Source organism: Malaya genurostris, chromosome 3, assembly GCF_030247185.1.
Source record: "Malaya genurostris strain Urasoe2022 chromosome 3, Malgen_1.1, whole genome shotgun sequence".
Lineage (NCBI taxonomy): Eukaryota > Metazoa > Arthropoda > Insecta > Diptera > Culicidae > Malaya > Malaya genurostris.
Window position 1 is genome coordinate 276,118,160 of NC_080572.1, and position 27,435 is coordinate 276,145,594.

Sequence of the window (27,435 nt, forward strand, 5' to 3'; positions counted from 1 at the left end):
CTGCTCGAAAGCTAGAGCTTTCAGTTACAGTTAGCTCAGTTATTTTTTTGGGTTTTTGATATCTTACACTTGGACCTCCCAAAGAGCAAACTCGCAGAGAGCAAACCTGCGATCCTCTTGAAGAACAAAAATTAAATTTTCGAATTGCGAAAAAAATTCTCAACAGTGCGCATTTTAGAACTTTAGCTTTTATAAATCGGACATTTTTCGTGATTGTTTTGCTCATTGAGAAGGTTCCCCTTCCACTAAAGATTAGATAATTTGCGAAATATGCTACTGGGAGATCCAAATTTAATATAATGTCAGTGTGCGAACGTAAGACTACGACTTTGTTTCCTATTTCGGAGTGCGAATTCAAAATACGAGAAACCGGGCATACAATGCTCAGGTTGCATTGATATAACCTTAAATTTTGAATAATTGATGGTCAAAACTATATAAATTTTCTCAGTTTTCTAAGCTAAGTTCTGATGGCTTGCAATGATTTTTTTGTTTCGGAATTCGAGTGCCGTTGGGTTTGAATTGAAATTCATAAGCGGTTTGTGATTATTTCAGCCATTACTACCTGTTCTATGACAGCTACAATCAATTTTGACAAATAATATAATAGTTTTTCTGTCGTTTTTGAAGCTTTTATAACTTTTGCACGGAAAGACAACTTTGTAAGATTTTAGGCTTTAGGCTTTAAGATTTTAGGCCATTAGTTTATTAATTGCAACTCACCAAAAAAATAAAACAACTACCGCGAGAATTAAACAATGCAACATGTGTGCATAATTCAATTCTATCACCAAACTAGTTTTGCGTCAATGTGTGATTTCATTAGGGACAATTTCACTAATTCCAAATTTAACGATTTTTATGAGTGCTGGCGGAAGGGTTGCCATAGAGGTTCAATATGACTATAATTGAACTGCCTGGCGTCTGTTCAATTAGGCTGTTTCTTCGTGTGTTCCACATGCAGGGTAGTTTAATTGATGGGTTACGGGCTCGAGTCCCGTCCCTATGGTAGCTACTCAGTAGTTCCATTTCATAGTTGTATACGCATGTAATTTTTCCAAGTACATTTGTGACACATTTGTTGTTGGTTATAGAATTTATTAGTTTTAGGTTAAGTGTAATTTCATGCCCGTCATTTTGATGTTCTCTGGTAGCATTTATTGACATCAAATACACTTCAAAATACAAAAGGAAGAAAAACGATTGAATTCTTTGTTTCGTTTTCAGAACGCCTGCACAAATTTTTACACAACGAATCTGATTAATAGCAAAACGGCGATGAATGTGTTTTAGAGAGCTATTTTCACGCTTCAAATCTGATTTTCTCAGGAATGGTAACGAATGTCAAAAAAACCCAACTGACAATCTCTCAGAAAATTAGTTTAGATTATTCTGTGAAAATTTCAGAATGATTCATTGACTTCAGCGATCGGGAATATTTTTTTTCTGAAGGAAGAATTGCATAGCTGAAAATGCCGTCTTTCAACATGTTCATTGAATATCTCGCCTTCAAAAGTATGGATTAAAAATCTATCCTGACAATGTCTAGATAATTTAATTTAGATGCGATAAGTGCATAAAAACATAGGTGTTGTCGCGATAAAATGAAGTGAATGTTATTTTTGTGAAGATAAGTCGATTTCTATGGCGGCGCCATTTTTTCTGCTCCAGTTTCCTGGTGACGTAACGAAACATGAGAGAGAAATAAAATCGGCTCAGCAAGGCTGCCAAACAAGCGGTAGCTTTATTGGATTTTATGTGATGTAATCAAACTTGTAACCGAAAATATCAAAACTTTCTTAGCCACCCGGCCACATCGAGAGTCATTTTGCACATTTACGAGAGAGCATGGAGAGAAATGTAAAACGCAGAGCAAGCCTCTCGATGAGCCGGGTGGCCAGAAAAGTTTCGCTATTTTCGGTTCAAATGGGGTAGTTAAGTTTGCGATACAGTTTTGAATAGCGAGTGGCAGGTCGTGTCGTCGCACAGTGAGAAAAAAAAACAGGAAACCCGCAAAGAAATCGGGAACCATGGAAAAAAGCAACAAACAAGAATGTAAAAGATGTTAAAAAAATCTTATGTAAAAAAATCCAAAAAATTCCATGAACTGGTTTTTAATGACCGCACGAATCGCCATCCTGCTCGTTTTACCTCAAATGTTCAGCAGTTTTAGGGTTTTCTGTAGTATTTGTTCTGTAACTTGAAAAGAAATAGAGTGCGGTCGGCTGAAATAGCTTGATTTTATGTATGCCGCACGAAACGTTCTGGTGACTAATTTACCCCAATTCCTCTATTTCATTATATCTTATTGTAAATCGTCCTTAAATCTCGGTAAAACGTATTGGAAGTTTACTAAATCCAGCTCATTTTATATAAAAAAAAGTCTGAAGAATCGAATGGAAGATCCTACACTGGCCACACGAAACGTTCGTCCTTAAATCTCGATAAAATAGTCATTAAAACGTTTCGTGCGGCTAGTGTAGGATCTTCCATTCGATTCTTCAGACTTTTTTTTATATAAAATGAGCTGGATTTAGTAAACTTCCAATACGTTTTACCGAGATTTAAGGACGATTTACAATAAGATATCATGAAATAGAGGAATTGGGGTAAATTAGTCACCAGAACGTTTCGTGCGGCATACATAAAATCAAGCTATTTCAGCCGACCGCACTCTATTTCTTTTCAAGTTACAGAACAAATACTACAGAAAACCCTAAAACTGCTGAACATTTGAGGTAAAACGAGCAGGATGGCGATTCGTGCGGTCATTAAAAACCAGTTCATGGAATTTTTTGGATTTTTTTACATAAGATTTTTTTAACATCTTTTACATTCTTGTTTGTTGCTTTTTTCCATGGTTCCCGATTTCTTTGCGGGTTTCCTGTTTTTTTTTCTCACTGTGCGACGACACGACCTGCCACTTCCAGACTTTTTTACATGAAAAGACTTTTTTACATGAAAATAGACTATTCCAGAATACCGCACTCGACTTCGTTTCAAGTTACAGAGCGAATGTTATAGGAAACCTCAAAACTGTTGTACATTTGGGGTAAAACGAATTCCATTGAATTCCTTGGACATTTTTACATTAGAAACACTTTAGTTTGTTGACCTATCTCAATTAGTTCATGAGTTACAGAATTCTTTGCGGGTTTTCATAGATTTTTTCCCACTGTGCGTTGTGTAGATTGAACCTTCAGCTACAATTCCCAATCTGTGATTTGGAAGAATATGCATTAGCTTTCATAGGAAGTCACGTAGAAGTGACCAACTCAATATCCCAAATATCTAGAACCGTTATGGGGCAAAACCAGACTATACATCTTCACACAAAAATTAAGAACAAATACAATTGGGTGCCAAATCTCGTGATACCTAAAATTCAACCTTTCGTTAAACTGACGTCTCAACCTCTAGCTAACTGACGTCTGTCTGTCACATGAAAGCGCATTTACAACGTCATTCCATGGATCGAAATAATTACAAGTTAATAAGATATTTAAGCTTGGGAGAGACTGCTTATGAAAATGACTACTTCTTAATGGAATTGATTTCTGCTTGGTTCATAAGCCTTAAGCTTATGAAACTCTTATGCTGTTTTTGCTTGAGAAAACTGAAACTGACCCAGGGTAGTTTCATCAAACAAACACTTTTCACGAAACTGTTTTGATTTCGCACTTAGCAACGAGTGTTTGAGCAAACCTGATATAAAAACCAGGTTCAAAACTGACTCGATTTTCAGTTCAATAACGTTGAAATTAGGTTCGAAACTTTCTTCAAACAAACGGTTTGACAGCAGTTTGGGTAGAAACTGGCTTAGGTTTGGCATCAAGCGAAAACGACATTAGTTACATAGAATCATCGCCTACTGCGATTTGTCAGAGAAAATCTATCTCCTCCGAATCGTCCGATTTTGACTGTTTGAAAGAACTACTAATCTAAACTTTCATTCATTCCAGGTGACACCGCCGGAAGAACCGCTGCCCGTTATTGGCGTTCCGGTACCGTTCGGTAGCGGAGGTGGCATAAATCCTTCGACTCTGGGAGCTTCCAGCGGTATGGGAGGTTCGACGCTTGGGCTCAGTACCATACACGATTCCGGCAGCGGCAACGGAAATTCGAATGGAAGCGGCGGTGTCGGTTCGAGTGGTGCTAGCGGCGGTCTAGTCGGTGGGTCTACCTCGAACCTATCCAGCATGCAGGGCGAATCCGGTCAGCAGCCGCAGCACCTCCACGGAACGATAGTATGATATAACTTAATGTGGGGCCGCAGGCTCCGCTCGGCGGTACGTAATAATAAGTGGATATAGAAGGAGCCTCACGCCCGTAGCGGCCACCGGAGATACTAGAAGTATCTGCCAGTAAACGCTGTATCCACTAGAACCAATACGGGAAGCACACTCTCTCAGTAGTATCTATTTATTCTCTGCCGGCACAATTTAGACGCTTGAACTGATTAGCTGATTAGGAGATTGATCTAACTCCCAAAGAAAAAAACAGCAAACAGCACACCAGCACTAGACCGTAATGGAACGACGATGGGAAATCGGCGCAAGGCGATTTGAAGTGGTGACATTCAATGAATGTAATTATTATCAACAGTAGCGAACCAAGTAGCACACGTAGAGTTACGAACGAAATATCGTTGGGATCAAACTGACAACAACAAAAAAAAAATGCTGGAAGACATTAGGACATGAAATGTTCATCTGATTATGTATAAAGAAGAAAACAAAACAATTTAGGAGACCCTATACATAGAACAATATTTTTGTTACTATTTATCTAAAAAACTAGACTAGTTATCAAACCAGAACTGTTTTGGTTTGGATTATTTTGTAGCTATATCTAGCCGTTAATAGCAAACCGCCGTTATGGGGAAAATTGGCATCAATACAACCTGGGGGGGAGGAACGGAGACGGGAACGGACATTTGTACATATTGCCACTGGAGCAAACGAAACATGTCGTAATAATTAACAATAATATCCTGCGGGAGAAAACGAGGACCGCGTAAGCGCATCCAACATCCAAATATTGTGTGACTATTTTCAGAGAAAATAAACCCGTCAGTGATTATTGTTGTTGATTTTGTACCGAACACACACACACACACCGTATCGTTGGGAGTTCCGGGGAAGTTCAATCAATTCAAGATGCACGGTTGGTGGGGCTTATCGTGGCACACAAACTGTTTTTTTTTGTTATGATTGTTGCAGGTCCATCCGTGGAATTTGTTTGATTGTTTGTAAAAAATAACCAGGGAGCAAATTTCTTTTTTTTTTTCAAAGCTACTCACTAACAGGTTTAATTGAGGATAATAATTTTTTCGATTTAAAAAAGCTTTTTTAACCAACCCCACCAAACCGTTCGTTAAAATGTAAATATTCTGCATTGGTAAACAAAACAAAGTGCACGTCTGAAAAGGAACGATCTTTTGAAGTGTGCACAATTTCTCATAACCGTACCCATAAGTGAATCAAGTAACAGGGGAAAAAAAACCTATCAAGTGGTCCAAGTAGCTTTTGTTTCCGTTGACGAATAAAATTTAATACACCAGAAATCAGAGTAGACATAATAAATTTTCAAAGTAAACATGATGGCGAATGATTACCATGACAACCGCACACAATTAATAATTTCAATGAAAACTCACATAACGTACGTGATATCGAGTAGTTCAATTGATTCTAAAACGTAGTGACAAAAAAAAACATAGAAGAGAAAGCCAATCGCCAATTGTTATCCTTGCATGTTGAGTATATTTTCCCATTCCTTCCTTGGATGGCCTTCCGATCCCAAGTGAATCAGCTTTGACTGAGAGGAATACCCAAGCTATAGGCGTTTGTTGATTATCTATTAAAGCTATTTATTTTCTCAACCTAGATACAAAACGACTTGTTCCTGCCTTGGTTTTTATCCTATGGCCGAAAGTCCAAAAAATTGTAAATACTGTACAGTTTAAAAATAAGCACACACATCTGTTAGGAAAAAAACAATCGAATTTTGTTAAAATAAAAAGAGAGAAAAAAAAACTAGTAGAAAACTAATACGTTTTTTTCGTTCCATTATTCATCTCAGTCAGTCGTTTTCATCTTTGAAGTGAAAAACAAAACAAACGCTTTGGTATACTGTGAACGCTTTACTATGAAATTAATCACTAAATTGTGAAACGAAAAAAAATGGAAGCATTTATCACACACACACACTGTTGAGGCAGAAATGCACCAAAAAATAGATTTAAAAAAAATGAAACTAACAAACACAAAAAATGCTTGACCTAGAAGAGCAAGTGGTTTTCCAACTAAAGTATTCTATCGTAGTGTGTTTAGCAAACTAGTAGATTATAATGCTAAATGATTCTCGTAAACTTGAAGGAAACAAAGAAACTATAAAAGGCCTTAGAAATGACAAAAAAGAAAATTCATGAATCGAACAACCCGAAGCTTCGTGTCCGAAAACATGGATCGACAAGCAGGAAAAACAAAAGGAAAGTAAAAATGTTTCGCGATCGTGATTTTGTAAAATACAGTGAAACAATGCTAGAACTTTTTTTATAATATGTCACAGCGCTCATCAGAAAGTTAATCAATTTCAATATTTAGACCAGTAGTAACGATCACCCTGTCGTCTCTCACACCGCCGAACGATTACAACATTCATGAACTCACCTACACAAACATTCACATTCACCCACAACCCCGTTTCGCGGGCCAAATACCGGGACCGGGTTCTCAGTTTAGTTCTAGGCGTGCGTGACAGGCAGGCTAAATCAAGTAAACCAAAAGGTAGAGTAGTGCACCAGTGAATGACAATTTATAAATCAATCTCAATAGATGAAAGAAAAACCCTAAGTCAACTAATTTTATAAAGTTTCGTAACAATGGAGTCAAAAAATTAAACGAATTCTTATGATTAAACAAAATCTTTTTTTTCTCTCCTTTCGACTAATATCACCTCCTGTTACGTTTGAATTTCCCTGATCATAGTTAGCGAGGATTTTGTGCGAGAATTTCTGCCTTCTGGGAATAATGACCCTTATTACCGTTCTCACTTCCACTTTCACATTCACTTCACTTACATGTCACTTCACTTGATTTTTCCTATTACCAGTATCACGAACAGTGAAGTGATCGAAATAAACACCGTGAAGTGATAGTGAGCCGACGTTCCAATCAAAGTAACCCTGTTCATTTCGCGTGACGTCCAGAATCGCGCTGGTGGTTTGTTTTGATTTAAAAGACAAAATAAAAATGAGTTTAGAATTGTGATTCGATACAGATAGTGAAGACGAGGAAATATACACCTGCTTAGCATTAGAACGTAGACGGATAATGGACAGATCAAATCCACTGGATCAAACGGAGAAATCGTAAGTATTTGGAATAATTTACTTTACGTGTGATTATGAAACCGTATTGCATACATATTCTCGAGGTTCAGGCAGTTCTTTCGAGTTTCAAACAAAATTTTCAAATATCTTCTGGGTGTGATTGATGCAAAAATTAACCCAGTTCAACCGATGACACGACCTGCCACTCGTCTATCAAAACTGTATCGTAAATTTAACTACCCCTCAGTAACTCGTAATGTCAAAACGAGTTCGCATGATTTTTTTTTTAAACAGGCAACCTTGGTCGATAAATTGTTATTTTGGACTAATAGTTACCGATATCCTAGCAACGATTCGATTAACGTGTTGTTTACATGTCTTGTACCGTCGGATTGAGCGCAAATCCTTCTCGAATCCTGCTTGAACCTAAAGTGCCTTGTTTTCGATAGCTACATTAAGAGTATACGGAAGTGTGATCGTTGTAGAAGAGTTGGAGTTTGATTCCTTTTGGCAGTTTCCGTACCTTAAACTCGACCAATATTTGATTTTGTGTATGTCTATCAAATTAACATGTAGAAACGCATACAGCCAGTACTCAAAAATCTTATAAATGTGATATTTAATTGGCACCCAGCTCTCCGGTTTTATACACAATAATATAAAGTTATGAAGACCGGTGAACATTTCCAATCATTGATAGAAAATGTCGCAATGGATGAATACATCATCTTATTTCCACTGCGCATTGGACTGGCTCCCACAATTTGGTTCCAACTAAGTTCCAGGCTCAATCTCCATGACCTGCGTTAGCTCTCTAATGACACGTTTATATGCCAAAGGCAGATATACCAAAACTACACGGAGAACCCTTCGATCATAAAATTGCGATATCGCAGTTTTTGATTTTTGCGATAGTTGATTTAACTAATTCCTTTTTGATTCAACCAAAATGTTTTTTGATTTGCATATATTCAAGTAGTTGAAAAATATGTTGTTTTGAATGCTGTCAAATGCCGGAGACAGTTGAAAGCAAAACAATAATTGCAATGCAAAATCAACAACTTTTTTAGTTGAAATCTGTTCGCGTCGCTTCAAAATGTCAATGGAAACAACATCGATGGTTAAAGCGTTTGGTGAAATTGTGTTCATTCGATTTGAGAATTTTATGATAACAAGTTATTTATTTTATGATCTAACAGCGGTGTTGTGATAAAGTTAACCTCGTTTGAGATGAAAAAGATTTGGTGACAAATTAGAAAATGTTAATGAATGATCATCTCGTAATCTTTCAGGTATGCGCAAAAATTTTATGCTTCAAATTCGATCATTATTTACTTCCAGCAGACTGTTTTACTTCCAGCTGTTTGTTACCGATGATGATGTTCATGCATTAGCAATAAAACGCTTTTTGACATGAATTTAATTTATAAAAGTAACAGGAGCGAAGGGTTTCAAACGCACAGAACGCGCTGCGATTGAATGGCGCGTTTGAATTTCCGTCGCAAAATTCCAATTGCCATCGGTTGATACACCCAAGCTCATATAAATTGACTAAAATTATCAGTGCATAACTTTAGTTTAACCGTTTGAAGGCATCATTTTAGGTAAATTTAATAATTTCGCTAATTTACTCGCACCTCCGGGCACTTTTGCTGATTAAAAACGTTTTTCTACATCAATCATTTCCGATCGAATCAGAAGTATTTTTTTAGAATTTAGATCTTTACTGATCTCAAAACAAACAAACAAATAAAACCGATTTATTTTTCAACTAACAGAATTTTGTTTCAATAACAACACCAGTTATTTCAACTAAAATATTTGTTGAAATTGAAAGGTATGTGTCCTCACTAATTGACAGCATTTTTTTTTCAAACAGTTAAATTAGTTGTTTCAACCATCGTTTCTGCTAATCGAAAAACAAAAATGACAGTTTAATTTAAACAACGATCGATTAGTTGTACCAAATTTTAACCAATCGAATTCAGAAAATCAACTAATATTCTGGTTGAAATGGGATCACGGGTGGTTCCGTGTAGGTTCGATTATTAGAAATCAAACTGGACTAAAGATTGCGTAACAACCCTATTCGGTATTTCGATCGAATCGTAATTTTTTGATCACATACCAAATTTTGTATTCTCTATCCAGTTCGAGATTTCCATAAAAAAGCATCACTCAATCGAAATGCAGAATGAAAATTTTTACATTCGGCCGAAATATTCTAATTCGATCGACATGCAGAATAATAATAATTTCGGATTACATTCAGTTTATTTATCAGAACCAATCCAGACTAAATAAGTATATTAACTATTAGAAAATCTGATATATATTTTTAGTGTACAAATGAAATCGTTCTATCATTAATACAAACACACAACTGACATTTTTTTTTTGTAGAACCGTACCAACAATTGTGAATTTAAATAATAAATAAAAAGAAAGGTAATCCCATTTAACACGAAGATTTGTTATTACAACGGTCGTTGTAGGTGTTATAACCTAAAATATTTGTTTTCAACTTGATTAGGTTAAAAAGAACATTGTGTAGTATACTTTCCCACAAAACTGAAATGATACTAGGCAGTTTACTTCAAGAGCTCCTCGAAAGTGCTCCTGAAAGTAGGCAGTTTACTTCAAGAGCTCCTCGTATGCATCGCCCGCATGTCACATTTATGCACTGGTACTTCATTTTCACCGTGAAATCGCTAAAGGAATGAATTTTGATTTTCTCTGCAATGGAAGGTTCATTTTTTTTGTTTATTTACTTCGCTGGAATTTCTTGGTAACTAGTCCGTAGCAACCAGAACAGTGTTGCTTGAGAAGACTATTTTCATAATAAACAAGGGGACGCTCAATACTGTGGTAACTGGTAGTGAATCACTCACGAACACTTTTTATTGCAAATTTTCTTCGAAGTTTCTGGTCGTGTCGTCGGTTCAACCGTCTACATCAGTTCCTGCAATGATCATGCTCGCAGCTTCATTGAGATTTTTCGCCGAAGGAAACTACCAGAAAGGTGTAGTAAATGATCGTTACATTGGATTGGCACAATCAACGATGTCAGAAGTGTTGCAACGTGCAACGGAAATAATCGAAAATGAAATATGCCCCGTCGAAATACAGCTCCCATCAAGTGATGGTGAAATAAATAAGATCAAAATAGGTTTCTTCGAAAAAACTGGATATCCAGGAGTAATCGGTTGTATAGATGGAACACATGTCAAAATTGTTCCTCCTGTTTGTGATAAACATTTGTTCTACAATCGTAAAGGTTTTTACAGTTTGAATGTTATGTTGGTAAACCTTGATCAATACTTTAATTTCATTTGTACAACCCATACTAATTTATTGTTACAGGTTTGCGATCACAATCTGATAATTCGATATATCGATGCCAATCATCGAGGTACGAGGTCTGTTCAAAAAGTACCCGGAATTCTTATTTTTCTAAAAAAATATTTATTTATTCGTCTATATTTATATGTTACCCTTCAAAGTAATCCCCCCTAGATATAATACACTTATGCCAGCGTTTTTTCCAGTCTTCGAAACACCCCTGATAGTCACTTTTTGTAATGCATCAGCGATTCTGCCTTTATCTCTTCAATCGATGAAAAACGCTGTCCTTTCATGGGTCTCTTCAACTTTGGGAACAGGAAAAAATCACACGGAGCGATATCTGGTGAATAAGGAGGTTGGGGCGTGATTAAAGTCTTGTTTTGCGTTTGTTTTTTGATCAAAATTCAGCAGTTTTTGAACGAATTTCGCTGCCACTCGTTTCATGCCCAAAACATTTGAAAAAATATGATGGCATGAGCCAACTGATATGCCAACTTCATCAGCAACTTCTCTAATAGTGATTCGGCGATCATCCATAATCATTTTTTCCACTTTTCCCACATTTTCATCGATTATTGACGTGCTGGGTCGACCGGAGCGTTCGTCGTCTTCAACGTCTTCGCGGCCATCTTGGAAACGCTTATACCACTCGTAAACACTTCTTATTTTCATAGCAGACTCACCGTAGGCTCTCTGTAACATTTCGCACACTTGGTTACACTTTATTTCAATTTTCACGCAAAATTTAATACAAATTCTTTGACTCTTCAATTCTTCCATTGTTTAAACTAACAAAAATCGCCGAGCTCAAAAAAACACGTCTACACCAGCCGCTACAAGACAGAATGTAAACAATGAATACAGCTGAAAATTTCACCATACATTAGGGACATATGTACCAACACAATAAAAAAAAAATTTTGACCACCGGACTCTCCAGACGCGCGCAATTAAAAAATTCCGGGAACTTTTTGAACAGACCTCGTACATGCCACGACTCGTTCGTATGGAACGGCAGTTCGTAAAATCAATTATTGAGACAAAGATACGAGAACGGAGAAAGAAACTCCTGGTTACTTGGTAAGAACAGAGTTATTGATTGAATTGAAACGGTTGAAATTCTTCTAATGAATGCACTTTGTAGATTCTTAAGCTTTCCGGATTAGCTAGTAATTTATAACGATTTCATTTTCATCCTAGGTGATGCTGGTTATCCTTTAACACCATTTCTAATCACACCTTTTCGTATAGGAGGAAATACCACTGAACGGCAAACAAGGTTCAACGAAATTCATTCCAAAACTAGAATTACTGTAGAAAGATCAATTGGAGTAGTCAAAAATACCTTCCGATGCATTTTAGGAGCAAGACAGCTACATTACAAATCTGAAAAAGCAAAAAAAAATAATCAACGTTTGTGCAGCTTTACATAACTTGCGAATGAAGTATAAAATGGATTACGACCAGCTAGATTTATCAAATGCAGAGTATGGTGCAGAACTTTATGGCGTGGAAGAAAATGAACGTGATGCAGATGAAATTCGAGAAGAAATTCTGAACAATGTTTTGTGAAAAATCAAGTTTGTAAAACAATTTTGCGCTTTCACACATCTTCACGTTGAGCCTTTTTTATTGAAGACCTTGACCATTCCATTCGAGTTAGTTATAACATACATGTGGCAATTTCATTGATCTTCTTTACAGTTGAATGGTTGACTTTTTGCCCTTCTCATATACAAAGTTTATGCAATCACTGTGAAAACAGACTCTTGAACCGAGGCCCGGAGAGCCGACTGTCATAAACCAATCAATTCAACTCGACGAGCTGCACAGAAAGAAAAGATGAAACTTACACGACATGTAAACCGATAGTACTATGAAATAGACATCAGTTGAAACGAAAATCTGATTTAAAACCATGATTGATCTAAAATTACATTAAAATTCATTTAGTTTTTCATTGAACAAGATTGTATATTTACAAACCGCTTGGTTTTGTAAAGTAAATTTCCATTCAATTGCCTGCTCCAATTATGTGCATGAAAATAAATGTAAAATCACAAAATATTTTTATCTGTGTGAGCAAATATCTATGTGTGTGCACAATTAAGAGATGGCTAGATGGCTGGTTTTTCAAGATGTATTTACGCTATTGATTATGTTTCCAGATTTTATGATTACTTTCCGAGTTATGCAAAGTTTTATGTAAAAACCGATTTTTTTTTTCAAAGTATCGGTTACATTTGGCTTTGTAAGCAAAATATGTTCTGCACGTAGATAAATAGAACACATTAGATTCTAATATATTGAACCATTGTTTGAATAGAATAAAACTATTTTTGAATTAAAATTTGAATCAAATAAATACAAATTTCAAAACTTCATTGAATTAAATCTAAAATTTATTTGATTCAAATGCGTGCAAATATTGCGTTATTGAATCAAATGCCTGAGATTTTTGATTCTAAAATATTTCCATTGAATCCAGTCTTCTAATTCCGATTCCGGAAACCGTTATCAAAAATTTCCATTATGAAACATCCATTTCTCATGAAATGTTAATGAGAAAGGTACAATTACACCAACTGTTGTTGTGATTAGCATCGTCGTTGTAAGGATCATTTGTCTCAGTTTGTTGTATGTTGGTAGCGGTTGATAGTTCAGTTGATGGAAGTGTTTGATTGTTCTTTGTGTCTGTTTTCGAAGTACTAGGATTACTTGAACTTTGAGTAAAATAAGTCTCATTGCTTTTAGATATAGGTGTCTTTGTATCCATTTTCTCACACTCAACATTCAAAGTTGCTCTACAAACATTATTTCGGGAGTTTTGTGAAGTTTACCAGTGGTAAGTTGCACAGACGATTTTAAAGTCCTGGCATTACATTCCTTTCGTGGAAATTGGCGTCTCTGTTTCAACAGACTTCACAGCCGATTCATAGTGTACAGAATCATTTCATGACTAGTGCCACGATCCTACTGACACTAAGAATGCTTCCAGGTCGAGGCTTAAACATACGACAATTGGTGTGTAAGACCAGTGTCCTATGCATTGAACCACCAACCCGGGCTAATGATTTTAGTATGCTTAAAAATCTTTCTGCACATATCTAACATGGATAACAATTTTAAAACAATGTACAACATCTTGAAATATCAATAAGTTACATTTGCTACTTGAGGTATGTATTGAAATGGCATCACATGCCTGCGAACTGTTTTGTATTTGTATAGCAGATACTATTATGTGTGTTAGTAAAGTCAGGGCCGTCGTAAGAAAGTTTGGGTCGGGGGATGGTTGTAATATTCCACCATCCCCCGACCCAAATTCTCTTATGACGGCGCTGACTTTACTAACACACATAGTAGTTATTGCTATACAAATACAAAACAGTTCGTTCAAATATGAGTTACAACTAAAATTTCGATCCAAGCCAATTACATACAAACATGTAGAACAAATCTCAATTAGTTTTGTAAATAATAACGTTTTAAATTTAAGGCACAATCTAACCGGATTGCTGAAACTGTTATGATCTGATCTGAACGCCTTTATGAAATGGTTAATTTGTTGGCAGTAATTCAAGATTGTTCCAAGGCTTTGTAAGGATTATGAATGGTAAAATTAATTAAATAAGTTCATCAATGCATCAGTCTTCAAAATTAGATTGTTCGATATTTAGCATTTATTTAATTTTATTGTTTTCGTTATCAAGCTTTTGACGTTTACATGTCTTTTTATTTCGCAGAGATCGCCTGTTTGCCTTTCTAGCAAAGCCTTTCGGAAATTGCGCTTTGATATAGCTTGGTCACAGTTTTTTATAAATGATTTTTTTTTCCAACATGGGCCGCACTATGTTCTGGTTCGTCTTCAGTTACTTCTAGCGATACTATTATTTCTTCATTATTCCTATATGTGCTATACGATGGCGTGCCGAAAACTGCGCCTGTTGTTAGTAAAAAAAATTACTTTTAGAATGTTAGAAATTGATTAATATTTTTCCACTGCGGTTAACTGCTCTCTCCAATGAAAGCAGACGAATGATGGTCTCTTCTAAATCGTTAAATGAATGTAACGTATTTGGCCCACCACCAGTGGCCGTTATTTCGTTTTTGTTGTGCTGCCACTTCTTTTTTATTTGAAGTTTTTTATCGGTCCAAACCTGGAATACAAAATCAGTAAACACATAACTAAGGAAGGAAATACATTCTAAAATAAAAATCAAATGAACGAATAATTAAAACTTCAATCCTGTATACCTGCTGCCAAGCTGCAACGGAACGAATTGGAGGTCCCAACTCATTCAACGACTCCGTTATCGTCCACCAAAGACTGGAAACCGATTCCCTCGAATTCGAAAATCTGCTTCCTTTGGCTATATCGGGATGCTCCTCCATAAATGCCACAAGGACGGCAAATTGTCGTTTATTGGTCTTTTTCTTTCTAAGTCGAAACAACAGTTTAATATAAATAATAAAAATTAAATTTTTAACTTACTGTGAGGATAACACCTTTGAGGATAAATCGAAAACGGGTCGAAAAAAGGTCCTGCTAACCCTCAGTTGGATAAACGTATACTGAAGGCGTTTGAGCAAAAGAAGGAGGTTTCAGTTCGGGATGTGGCCAAAAAAGTGGGCACTTCGAAGTCAAATGTTCTACGTTTGAATCTTCGAACCTTTAAGAAGCAAAAACAACCAAAACGTAGTCCGAAACAAGAAGCATCGATCTGGCCGGGGGTTCGAAAGCTGTACAATACGATTCTTGCTGGAAATTTGAACTGCATAATCATGGACGACGAAACCTACGTGAAACTCGATTACAAATCCTTGCCGGGACCACAATATTATACGGTGCGAGAAGGGCAAGTATTAAACCAGTCCGAGACATCGATTGAAGTCGAAAAAATTGGTAAGAAAGCTATGGTCTGGCAAGCAATTTGTAGCTGCGGTAAGATTTCGAAACCCTTCATCATCACTGCTTCAATGAACAGCGAAATATACATCAAGGAATGTTTACAAAAACGACTTCTACCCATGATTCGAAGCCACAAGAATCCTGTTGTCTTCTGGCCAGATCTTGCTTCTTGCCACTTCTCAAAATCAACGGTAGAATGGCATACTACCAAAAATGTCACTTTCGTCCCAAAAAACATAAATTAACCAAATTGCCCACAACTTCGACCAATTGGGGAATTTTAGGCATTAACGAAGGCACATCTTAGGAAACATGTCTCGGCAGCCGAAACCATTCAACAGTTCGAAAAAGATTGGAAAAAAGTGTCAAAACTTGTTGCCAAGAAGTCTGTACGGAAATCTCAATAGTAGGTGTTTTGAACGAAGCACGATGAAATGACGCTGGGAATCAAAATTAGACACAATTCTCAATACAATCATTTTCGATTGATTGAAAAATTGAATACAGTACTTTTCAGCAGAGTTTTTTTCTGGCTCGATGATTTGCCTTTCAGCACGAGAATCCTTGTCGGTATCGCCATCGGATGGAATGTGATATTCGCATATAACTGACGAAACCTTTGAATCGTGAAAGAACTTTAATTTGAAACTTGTGTTAAGTTATTTGTGGAATTTACTTGAATGACACAAAAAATTATGGCAATGAATTAACTTAACTCTAGACCTTCACTCCGACGCGTTATTGCATAGTCAAACGTTTGAACAATCTTTGATTAAATGTGCGATTCTTTCTCTCCAACTTTGTGCCGTTTAATACTATCAATTTGTTCATTTCTCATTAATATGGTAAAAAAAATTAATAGGAAGTGAGGGGAAAAAGGTACTCTAGTTATGCCAATATTCAAAAGCTTGGGCGGAATTATTGTATACAAGGTTGCATACCATTAGCGAACGTTACTCGCCGTGCGCTGTGACTTTTATATATGAGATTTTATAGCAAAGCTTTCAAAAGCTACGTTAAATGGTATAAAAAGCCAGTCGGTAGAAAAATATGCTCACTAGTTCTCTTTCTCTCTTTGCTTGTTATTCTCTCGGAAAATGAATTCAGTGTGTGCCGGCTTTTGGAATTGTGTTTATGCGTTGTGCTTATCAGTAACTGTTGCTACGGGTAGCCGAAGGTGTGTATGTAAGGAAAAACGGAGAAACATTCAGGCGAAGGCATCTCTTCTCAGGTTACTTTGGTTACTTATTTTTCTGATTGCTATCTACCCGAAATATGGGGATTAAGTATTAGGCTTTTGGTGTGGTATTATGTTAAGTATCAAATCTAAATACATGAATATCATAATAATAATGAGGATCGTTCATTTGGAGGAAGGATCGTTTCATTTTTTTTGTAAGTATGTATGTATGTATGTAAGGCTTTACTTGTGACCTGTTGATTAAATGGGATTGCCGTTCTGTGTTCAAACCAACAACAACTTCTGGAAGCTAGCCTAGGCAGCTCTCTTTTGAACATTTGTTAAAAATTGTCCCAAAACGTTACCCCGAGGATAATACGTACAAACGACTATAACCTTGCCGCTTTTTGTTTGACCGACTCCCACGCCGAGCTCTTTGGTACCCTTCCAGACCATCTGGGTAAACTGGCCGCCCTTGATGATGCCCCGCGGTTCGACGTTGAAGGCGTACTGTTTAACTTCCTCGTACCACGAATGGCACACGTCCTTCGGATTTGGTTTGGCATGCCGATCGGAAGACCACAGACAGTACAGATTTTCGCCATAGCGGGAGTTCTGACGGTAGGTGAATCGGTCATCACGTGCCAGAATTTCCGCCCACTGTTGAGCATCCCGGACCAGTTCCTTGTGTAAACTACGGGAAAAAACTGGTTATCATTAGGTTCGTTTCAAAAACGGATAGTCGACACTAACACTAGATTGGGAGCCCCGTGTTTGCGGCGATACTCATTATGATGTCGCAGCATCGCTTGGGAAAACTCGTCGAACTGATCTGGATCATTTTCATCCACTATCCGAACGTGTTTCTCCAGTTTCGGGGTCCCGGTTTTCGAGCCGACGCCATTTGTCTTATCTATAATTATCTTTGGTACTTCGAATCCACCCGGTGGCGGAACGTTCTTCGCAAAACTGCCAATGTAATTCCCTGGTGGGTCGTAATTGGCTACAACGAAAACTTGACCGGATCTACAAGGGAAAAGTTTTATTAGAACACTGACTGACACGGTGACGATGAACGATTTTTTTTTCACCTGTTGCTAGCCAACCCAACACCCAATTCTCGACTGTCTTTCCAGACGACCTGCGTGAAGTGTCCAGTCTTGAGAGTGGCCGGTTCTTTGCCATACACGTGCGTTGACTCTTCGCTGTACCAATTCTCGACCGGTTCCTTACCGGGAACAGCCACATTGGCATTGGGTGAACTCCAGGAGCAGAAAATGTTTTCCCCATACTGGGAATTGCTCCGGTGAACCAAAACTCCCCGTGCCGCAATAACTTTGGCCCATTCCTCCGCGTATCGGCACAGCCGCTTGTTCAACTTGAGAGGCAACACGCCGTGTTTTGTCCGGTACTCGTTATGCGCTTTGAGACACTCCAATTCAAAATCCGAAAACAACGAACGACGCAACGAAGTTTGCGATGCCGACAGGGACGGTGACTTGTGCCGTAAACTACTGATCGATTGACTCTTGGAGAATCTGGCTGCTTTCGGAGTGGTTGAAATGTAACCGTTGCTGTTCTGGTTGTAACCGTTGTTGTTATTGTTTCCTCTATCCAACGACTTGTGACGGGTCTGTAGATCCTTAACCAACGACACCGTACTGGTGCTATTATTATTCCGATCACTTTTACCTTCCTGTTCCAACTCGGTCGTCGTGGTGAGCACCGTTCGCAGGGGGCTGATGGAAAGCCGTGGTGATCCCATCAATTTGCTGGTGGACAACGATTTGCTCATATCGTTTCCACTGAGATCAAACTTCTCCTTGAACACCACGGTCCGGTCCGGTTTGTGGCCTTTGTACGTCTGAATGGTTTCCATCGTGATGACCTCGCATTGTGGGTCCTGGAATCGTAACAAAAAGATACACTGGTTAGAATAATTATTTAAGGCACTAAAAAAAGTATTTATAATTTCTTATTCCCCCTAGACCGGAAGTGTTTCGTCGTGCAAAAACCACGCTAATCAATTGCACAATTTCATTAACTTCGAACGAACGGTTGCCAACCGATTCGATTTAGGCAACCGTTGCTACGAAACACAATGCATCCGGATATCCGTTTCTTTCACGTTATTCGCGCCGTCATAGTTGTCTGCCAACTATTTCCTTCAAGGACGGGAAAAAGTCTGACTGGGCGATGCAATCACATTTCTTTTTCAAACTACAGCCTGCCTATCGAAGTTTCTCTTGTGCCTACGTGGATGGAATGCTAAATAATTTACGACCGACACGAGCCGAGTAGCGAAAGTTTTGCGTTGAAAATGCAAACAAGCAGCCTAGCATAGCATAGATACTTCAGGCCCTTGAAGTGCTGGAGCATAGCAGAATATATAGTGTTCATAAAGTATCTTCCAGTATTTTCATGAATAGTTTTGCCACATACAAACTTTAATGTGAACTGTTTTAACGATTTTCGAGGACAAGTTCTGCACAAGTCGATTTAAGACAAGGCAAAAGTTTAAATACGAAAAAGTTTTGATGCAACAAAAATAGAATCACAGTAAGCTTTTGTTTTTATGGAACGTACGTAAATTAACCCGGTGGATGTTGTCGACCCGCATCGGTCCGATCATCGGGCCGATTATCGGACCGATTGAGCACGATATAGGGCCGATTGTAGCGCTTCGATCGGCCCGTCATCGGACAATTCTGCACCATTTGCATCAATCGCGTCGACCTAAAACAGCTTTATGTTTACATTATGTATCGCTAGAGAAACAGAGTGAAGGAATATCAAACAAGCCATTTTCGAGCCGCCGTCTCCCCGATAGGGTGTGCAAGAGTGTTAAACATTCTTTTGTCTCGATCATGGAGGCTTTAACCTTTAGGTCATTCGCCTCTTAGGGCCAGAAAAACTCTGGCCCTATGTTTGAGGTTGGAAATCCAACCCCGATATATCTCATCACCTGAGTATTGGATATCCGCTCTCTGCTTTGGTATATCTTCACTCTTTTGTTCTACCGATACACTATGTAAGCTCGAAACGCAATCAAAAGCTTTCGTGCACGATGCGTCCGATGTTCGAATTTACTGGGAATTATCGAGGTGTCACCGAAAGAACGTTTCACAAATCCATCCCACATCCGGCGGAACTCTCAACGAGTGAGCACATCGTCTCGTGATAATGCAATGAAAATTTGAGTATTTCGCGAGAAAGAAAAAATGATCTGGACTCATCAAACTGATTTGTCTCAAACTGAAGGCCCTTTACTTCACTATAGAGCAATTCCAAACGGAATCTGCTGGCTGTTGCCACGATCCCCTTAAATTAGCAGGAAACTTTGCATGTGTGTTCGGTATAGCAATTAATGTATTTTTCACTGGTTCAGAGTTTAACACCGAAAGAAGAAGAAAACACAAAACGAACAATGTGTGCTTTGTTCTATTTCGTACATGCTATGAAGAAATCGAAACGGTTACGGATGTCTGCTACTGGTGTGTGATATTGGTAAAAGACGGTGCAGCAGTTAACAAAAATTCTAGCTGTTCTATGATAAATGCGACTGAAAGAATAAACTAATGTCATTGAATTCAAATTTAGTCGAAAAAAATCCTCAGCCGGTAGTGCAGTAATACCGTTCCAGCTGTGTAGTGAAGTAGATAATAATAATAATAATAATAATAATAATAATAATAATAATAATAATAATAATAATAATAATAATAATAATAATAATAATAATAATAATAATAATAATAATAATAATAATAATAATAATAATAATAATAATAATATTAATAATAATAATAATAATAATAATAATAGTTTTCAGACATTTTGTTTCCATACCCCATTTTTTACCCCGCTTTCCACAATATTTACTTTTTTTTCATTCTCTTCCTTAACATCACCATCACCGCCGACGGAAGACCGCTCCAGTCAATAACTAGCATGCGGGCCACCCACCGGGCCTACGTAGCCTGGGAGTGTTTCCCGCGGACCCACACAAACCGAAGGAAGCGACCATTGATATTTAATAACGCCATCTGGAAGACTCATGCAATATTCAATTCACAACCACTGCCGATCGCAAGCTGAAAGCTGGATTTTCGAAAATCCGACACAATTATTTAATGATACTATTCTAGTTTTAAGTTAGTCGTTGATTAAGATTAGAAAATACCCTTGGCATCTTAGAGCTTAAGCTGTGTGCCTAAAATATATTATATTATTGAAAAAAAAAACTAAAAATAATAGTAATAATAATAATAATAATAATAATAATAATAATAATAATAATAATAATAATAATAATAATAATAATAATAATAATAATAATAATAATAATAATAATAATAATAATAATAATAATAATAATAACCCTCCGACATGTTCTATGCTGCTGATTCATGCTGTTTAGCTCGACTTACACTCTAAAAAAATTTGAATTTTTCAGGTGACTTAATCCCCCATACGATGTAATTCATAAAGACGTCATTTGTCAAATGACGGGAAATTTTATTTGTAATGACTTAATGTTAGATGAGCTTTACTTTTACTGGTTTCGACTGTAACTTGCGTTCTGCTAGCAGGTTCGACTGTATCAATTTAAATGCACCTTTTACCAGCCAAGCAGATGCATGCTTTTGTTGCTCAGTCGATTAACAGACGTACTTGCGATCCAATGATTCTCGGTTCAAGTCGTGGCGGTTGCTATTAGTAATTTTTTTTATTTCAATGAATTTAATGTCATGGAGTCATAGACACAATATTAAATGTTCTTCGACGTAAATTTGCGTGAACTGCGACGCTCCATTTATGTGCATTTAATAAGATGTAAAATCACAGGGTTTTTTCTAAAGTGTGTACATATGCAGAAGTAATAGAAACGCAGGTTCGCTTCGTTTTTTAGATTTCGTTTAATTGGTTTGATCGAAATAGTGCATGATATAGAAAGTCTAGATTTAGCTACACACTTAAAAAAACCCTGTGATTTTACATCTTATTAGATGCACATAAATGGAGCGTCGAAGCTCACGCAAATTTACGTGGAAGAACATTTAATATTGTGTCTAAAACTCCATACATGAAATTCATTGAAGTAAAAAAAAAGAATACTGAGAGCAACCGTCGCGACTTGAACCGAGAATCATTGGATCGCAAGTACGTCTGTTAATCGACTGAGCCACCTGCCAGCAGAACGCAAGTTACAGTCGAAACCAGTAAAATTCAAGCTCATCTAACATTAAGTCATTACAAATGAGATTTTCCGTCATTTGACAAATTAGGTCTTTATGAATTACATCGTATGGGGGATTAAGTCACCTGTAAAATTCAAATTTTTTTGGTGTGTAGGTTCAAAACTGTTCCAATTTGGAGGTCATATTTGTTGCCTGCAAACGAGCCAACTTTGGCTATTTCGAACATCTGAATACGGTTTCGGAATAATTGGAAATGGTGATTTAAAACTGCAAAAAGGATCTCACTCACTTTTCTTCAAGATGGAAAAATCGATTTTCACAAACTTATAGGTTCAAAAGAAAAGTCTTACAGTTTCATACGGAATTCCTTAATTTGTTGTGGATACAACTTCCGCTTCCGGGACTACTATGCTAGACAGAATTTGTAGAGTTTGTTAGATTTCCTATTTCTATTCAATGAACAGTTCTTTTTGCGAGTTCCACAGTAATATTTATGATGTTATGAGTAATATTAGGGAGGCATCATTACACCACAAGGTGGATTAAGAAAGGTTTTTTTAATTTAATTTTGGCCTTCTTTTAGCTTCTCTATTCCAGATACTTCCGGAAAAGGAATTCGGAAATCAGTGTAGCCGAAGTCAGTTAAATTCGTCTAATGGATTGAAAATTTGATTGGAAACCATTTCATCAGATTCGAAATTTGGGAAAGTCAGTGTAGCCATCTTAGAGAAATCGTAGTGCGTTCCAAATAAAATTTTTAGGTACCTTCCAGAATCGAAAACCTAATACCGGCAAAACCGAAATAAGTTTATTTGGTCTTCGACTCTCAAAATATAGGAGTGTAAGAAGTTGTGTTCTTCCAGCAGTTATTGTTGCAAGCGGTATAAATCAATAAAAGTAAAAAATTGTTTTGAATTTGAAAATACTGCCTCTCTCTGATAAATACCTTATGATCAAAAAAGAAACGGAATTTTATTAAAAAAACGCAAAATTTCAATTTTTTATAAATTTCTTTATTATCGCCTTCATGCATGCCAACGCTTGATCCAATTTTCCATACAAGTTTTATAGGTCGCCGAAGGTATGGCCTTTAGTTCACGCAGTGAATTCTCTTTTATGGTCTCTATGGTCTCCAAACGCGTTCCCCGCAATGGCAATTTGAGTCTGGGGAAGAGGAAAAAGTCACACGGGACCATATCTGGAGAGTACGGTGCTTGGTTGATGATAATGGTTGAGTTTTTGGCCAAAACCTGCGACACAACCAACGCTATGTGAGCCTGTGAAATTCAGCTTTTTTGGCACCAGCCGAGAAGCGACGCGTTTCAAACCCAAAACATCAATTAAAATGTGTTCGGCTGATCCATAAGAGATGCCCAATAACACAGCAATCTCTCTAATCGGTACAGAACAGATTTTGCAACACGATTTGCTTCGCCGATTCAATGTTTTCTTCAGTAACAGATGTTGTTGGGCGGCCAGGGATCTCATCATGATCCAAGCTTGTACGACCACATTTGAAGCGTTTATACCACTCGTATGCCCGTGTTTTTGCTAGACACGATTCACCAAAGGCCTTTTCTAACATTTTCAACGTTTCGGAACACTTAAATCCATTTACAACACAAAATTTGATGCACGCACGTTGTTCTAAATTTTCATCCATTATAAAAATCGTTACACGAAAATTTTTCAACTTCTTTGTATAGACGCCAAACAAAAACTAATCGTACGATATGGGTCAAAATTTGACAGAATGTGTATAAAAGTATTGCCAACGTTGAGAGAATAAAAGTTTACCGATTGGACCAGCGCGGGAATTTTAAAATGAAAATTCCGGTTCTTTTTTGATCATAAGGTACAATTTTGTGAAACAACACTGCTTGTCATATAACCGAACATTTTCCGTCTATTTATAGTTAGCACTTACAGTCCATAGCAATCGAAAAAAGTTCGCAATCCAAATCACCTAAGTTCGAAACCGGATTCTCTCCGTGGTGTGGTAGTGGCATAAAATCTTTTTTTTTTGCTTACGAGTAAATCGCCTAAATGTATACTATCCCGGACCTTTTTTGGCTTATCTATTTTTAGCTTATGCAAACGTACTGACAATAATAATCAAATTTGATAAAATGGAGCTCACTTCACTTTCTCACATGTGATTGAATAGATTTTCGTTAACTAAAATTCAAATGTAATGTATCAATGTAGTAGTATTATGCAACAGAAATCTTCAGAACTATTTTCTGAACGTTTTAAAATTGTAGAATTTCGGGGAATTTCTGCTGTAATATACAGGATAAAATAAAAATGAGACACCACTAGGTGGATTAAAACAGGTTTCTGAAGGAAGAATTTCATAACTGAAAGCGCCGTCTTTCGACTTATTCATTGAATATCTCGCCTTTGAAAGCATGGATCAAAAAACTATCCTGACAATGTCTAGATAATTTAATTTCGATGCGATTAGTGCATAAAAACATATATGTTGTCGCGATAAAAATGAAGTGAAGGTTATTTTTGTGAAGGTAAGTCGATTTCTATGCAAGCGCCTGTTTCCTGGTAACGTAACGAAAACTGAGAGAGAAAAGAAATCGGCTCAGCAAGGCTGCCAAACAAGCGGTAGCTTTTTTGGATGGAGACACATTTTATGCTTACACATGTCAATCTCATTCGACCGATTGATGTAGTCACCGAAAATATCGAAACTTTTCTGGCCATCCGACCCCCATCGCGAATCGTTTTGCGCATATGCGAGAGAGCATGGAGAGAAATGAAATCGCAGAGCGCACACGTGGTCGATTCAAAACTTGTACGCGAACTACTGGCCTCAGCCCTTAACAAAAATTGCACGGTGATTGAGCCAGGATGGCTTTATTACAAACTTCCGGATAGTAATTTTATATGATCATGGAAAGAAGTGATGCCTCCGGAAAAGCTGCAAAGATGATGATTTTCAGAACCGAACTTACGACCAAGCCTTTCATCTCATTCAGGAGTAAATAATAATGATGTAATTGTTCATAGGATTTTCGTTCTTAATCTTCTAAAAAAAACTTACCTTACGACTCGCGCCCTTGTGGTTGATCACACGTTGGTCGGTTTTCCTGACCATCACTACCCGGGACAAGGAACCGCAGTCATGGGACGAACCAGCCGTCGACAACTGCGTGATATCCTTGATTGGTCTTGTTGGCCTTCAAAAAAAGAAGAAAAACAGAGAGGAAAGTTCTTTAATGATCTTCTGACTTCAGATGGAACCCAAGAGATGTTTCAGTCAAGTTTTTTGTCGCATTAACAGAGGAAAGTTCTCGTATACAAAATAACAATGTTCGAGACGAAAATCACCCACACGACTACTTTGACATCGTTAAAAAAAGAGCTGTCTCCCAATGTTACCGACCAAACTGATGACACAAGTTTACCCATTATCTCAGTAGGCTTGCTTCAAATGTCATCACTTTCACGAGCACACGAGCACCGAAATAAACAACATCGGGAACCGGGCACCAGCAACAGGTAACTGACAAAAAAATTTCTGTGTGGGGGTGGTACGTGAGAAACAAAGTCCATGTTTATCCATCAACCACCCCCAATTTGCCGTTTAGGACTATCATCTTTTCTTCGCCATCCCGAACATGACAAGAATACCAAGCTCGCTTCATACCGGGGGGGGGGGGGGGGGGGGGAGTAAATTGGGAAAAGTTTGTTTTTCTGCCGGCTTTGTGCCATTAAACATTTATGATAAATCATCACCCGGAACGTGGGTTGGCCACGATATGATGTATGTACGCTCTAAGGTCTGTAGCTTCTGGCTTGTTACGGAAACTTGTCAACTAGTCAGTCGGTACACAATGATTAAGGTGACAAGAAGCGTGTAATGCACTGCAAATAGGGTACTTAATTTGATAATGTTTGACATATTTGAGGCGGTAGAGCACTGAATTTAATCACCACAAACAACAGGAAAACGCTGTGTAAAGTTTGAGCATTAACTGCTCTAGTCTTTTTCCAGCGTTTTTTTTTTTGTTCGATGATCGTGTTTCAATTTTCCACCTAACTTGTGAATTTATATTGCTCGTTGCTGCCACATTTCCATGAAGCTTATGAATATATTGATTTCAGAATAATTTGCTACAAAAAAAATGCGCGTTAACTTTCTTTTTCGATTCATGGGCTCTTTCGTATGTGCACAAACCGTCTACGATGGTTGGTCCCCAACCATTTTTCTCTTGTGAAAAGAATAACGGGAAAGCTAATGAAGCAAAATTGAAATATATAGCCACAACCCAAAAGTTTCCTTTCAAGAAAACTGGTGTTATCGGTGTTATTGAAGATCTCGAGCAGCACAGGTGAGTAACGCACAAACAGACTGGAACCATAGAAAACGGATTTGAATCCATTCCCACACGGAAGTTCTGTGTCGAACATCGCTAACATCGAACTTGTAACCTTTTCTCTTGGTGTACGTTCAAGTCTTTTTTTCATGCAGGGGTTGTGTATCGCATAAAAATTAAGTTAAACACCATATAACTTTACTGTATTTTCAGGACAGCTGGCACAAAAAAAATATTTAGAGATCTCAGAAGTTCCAAATTTTTTGTTTATTTTATCATTAGGGTGACCAATTCCATGCTAGGGTGAATCAAAGAATCGATTTTTTCGAATTTCTTGAAAAAATACGTTTTTTCAATCATTACTTTTGAACCACTTGACTGCTTCCGTTAATTTTTGGATATGTTGCGGATATGCGTTGGATATGCGAATATTGTAAAGTTGAATATATGCGTTTGAAAAAGTCAATTGTATAACTTTTTAACGTTTTTCATGGTTTGCGACCAATAATAACTATGTTTTTTATTATTATTATTTTTGTTTAAAGTAATGTTTGTTTTTTTTCTGTTGAGTTTTAATTTTTTGAAAATTTCTAGTCTTCGTAGTTTCCGTGTTTTTTTCGATTTTCTTCAAAAATACGATTTTGATAAATTTATAACTTTTGAACTAAAGACTGTCCCCGAAAGTATGGATGCAACCAAAAACCACTGCCATTTTGCAATGGTTCAGAATCTGTCACTGTCACTGAGAAAGATAGCAAAAATGGAACGAGTAAGTGAAAAAACCATTCGAAATGCAATCAAGAAGTTCGGTGAGGATAACACCATTGAGGATAAACCGAAAACGGGTAGAAAAAAAAGTCCTGCTAACCCTCAGTTGGATAAACGTATACTGAAGGTGTTCGAGCAAAAGAAGGAGGTTTCAGTTCGGGATGTGGCCAAAAAAGTGGGCACTTTGAAGTCAAATGTTCTTCGTGCTAAAGAACGTTTGAATCTTCGAACCTCTAAGAAGCAGAAACAACCAAAACGTAGTCCGAAATAAGAAGCATCGACCAGGCCGAGGGTTCGAAAGCTGTACAATACGATTCTTGCTGGAAATTTGAACTGCATGGACGACGAAACCTACGTGA

At 37.4% G+C, this 27,435-nt stretch overlaps 2 protein-coding genes and 1 pseudogene across 22 annotated transcripts in view; 2 read left to right on the forward strand and 1 right to left on the reverse strand.

Annotated features, from left to right (window-relative positions):
* The window catches only part of LOC131439036 (potassium channel subfamily T member 1), a 440,000-nt gene extending 433,072 nt beyond the window's left edge, over positions 1 to 6,928 (forward strand). For all 13 annotated transcript variants that reach the window (XM_058609546.1, XM_058609541.1, XM_058609544.1 and 10 more), the window contains one exon: positions 3,963 to 6,928. In XM_058609546.1, the coding sequence (XP_058465529.1) occupies positions 3,963 to 4,253 (291 nt within the window). In that variant the 3' untranslated portion in view covers positions 4,254 to 6,928. The remainder of the gene's footprint in view (positions 1 to 3,962) is intronic.
* A 3,375-nt stretch (positions 6,929 to 10,303) lies between these two features.
* Positions 10,304 to 12,363, forward strand: LOC131437993 (putative nuclease HARBI1; annotated as a pseudogene).
* Positions 12,364 to 16,211: 3,848 nt separating this feature from the next.
* LOC131434684 (uncharacterized) overlaps positions 16,212 to 27,435 on the reverse strand; it is a 68,144-nt gene continuing 56,920 nt past the window's right edge. For all 9 annotated transcript variants that reach the window (XM_058601672.1, XM_058601673.1, XM_058601670.1 and 6 more), the window contains 4 exons: positions 25,033 to 25,168; positions 17,865 to 18,676; positions 17,527 to 17,799; positions 16,212 to 17,467 (listed from right to left, as the gene is read on the reverse strand). In XM_058601672.1, the coding sequence (XP_058457655.1) occupies positions 17,089 to 17,467; positions 17,527 to 17,799; positions 17,865 to 18,676; positions 25,033 to 25,168 (1,600 nt within the window). In that variant the 3' untranslated portion in view covers positions 16,212 to 17,088. The remainder of the gene's footprint in view (positions 17,468 to 17,526; positions 17,800 to 17,864; positions 18,677 to 25,032; positions 25,169 to 27,435) is intronic.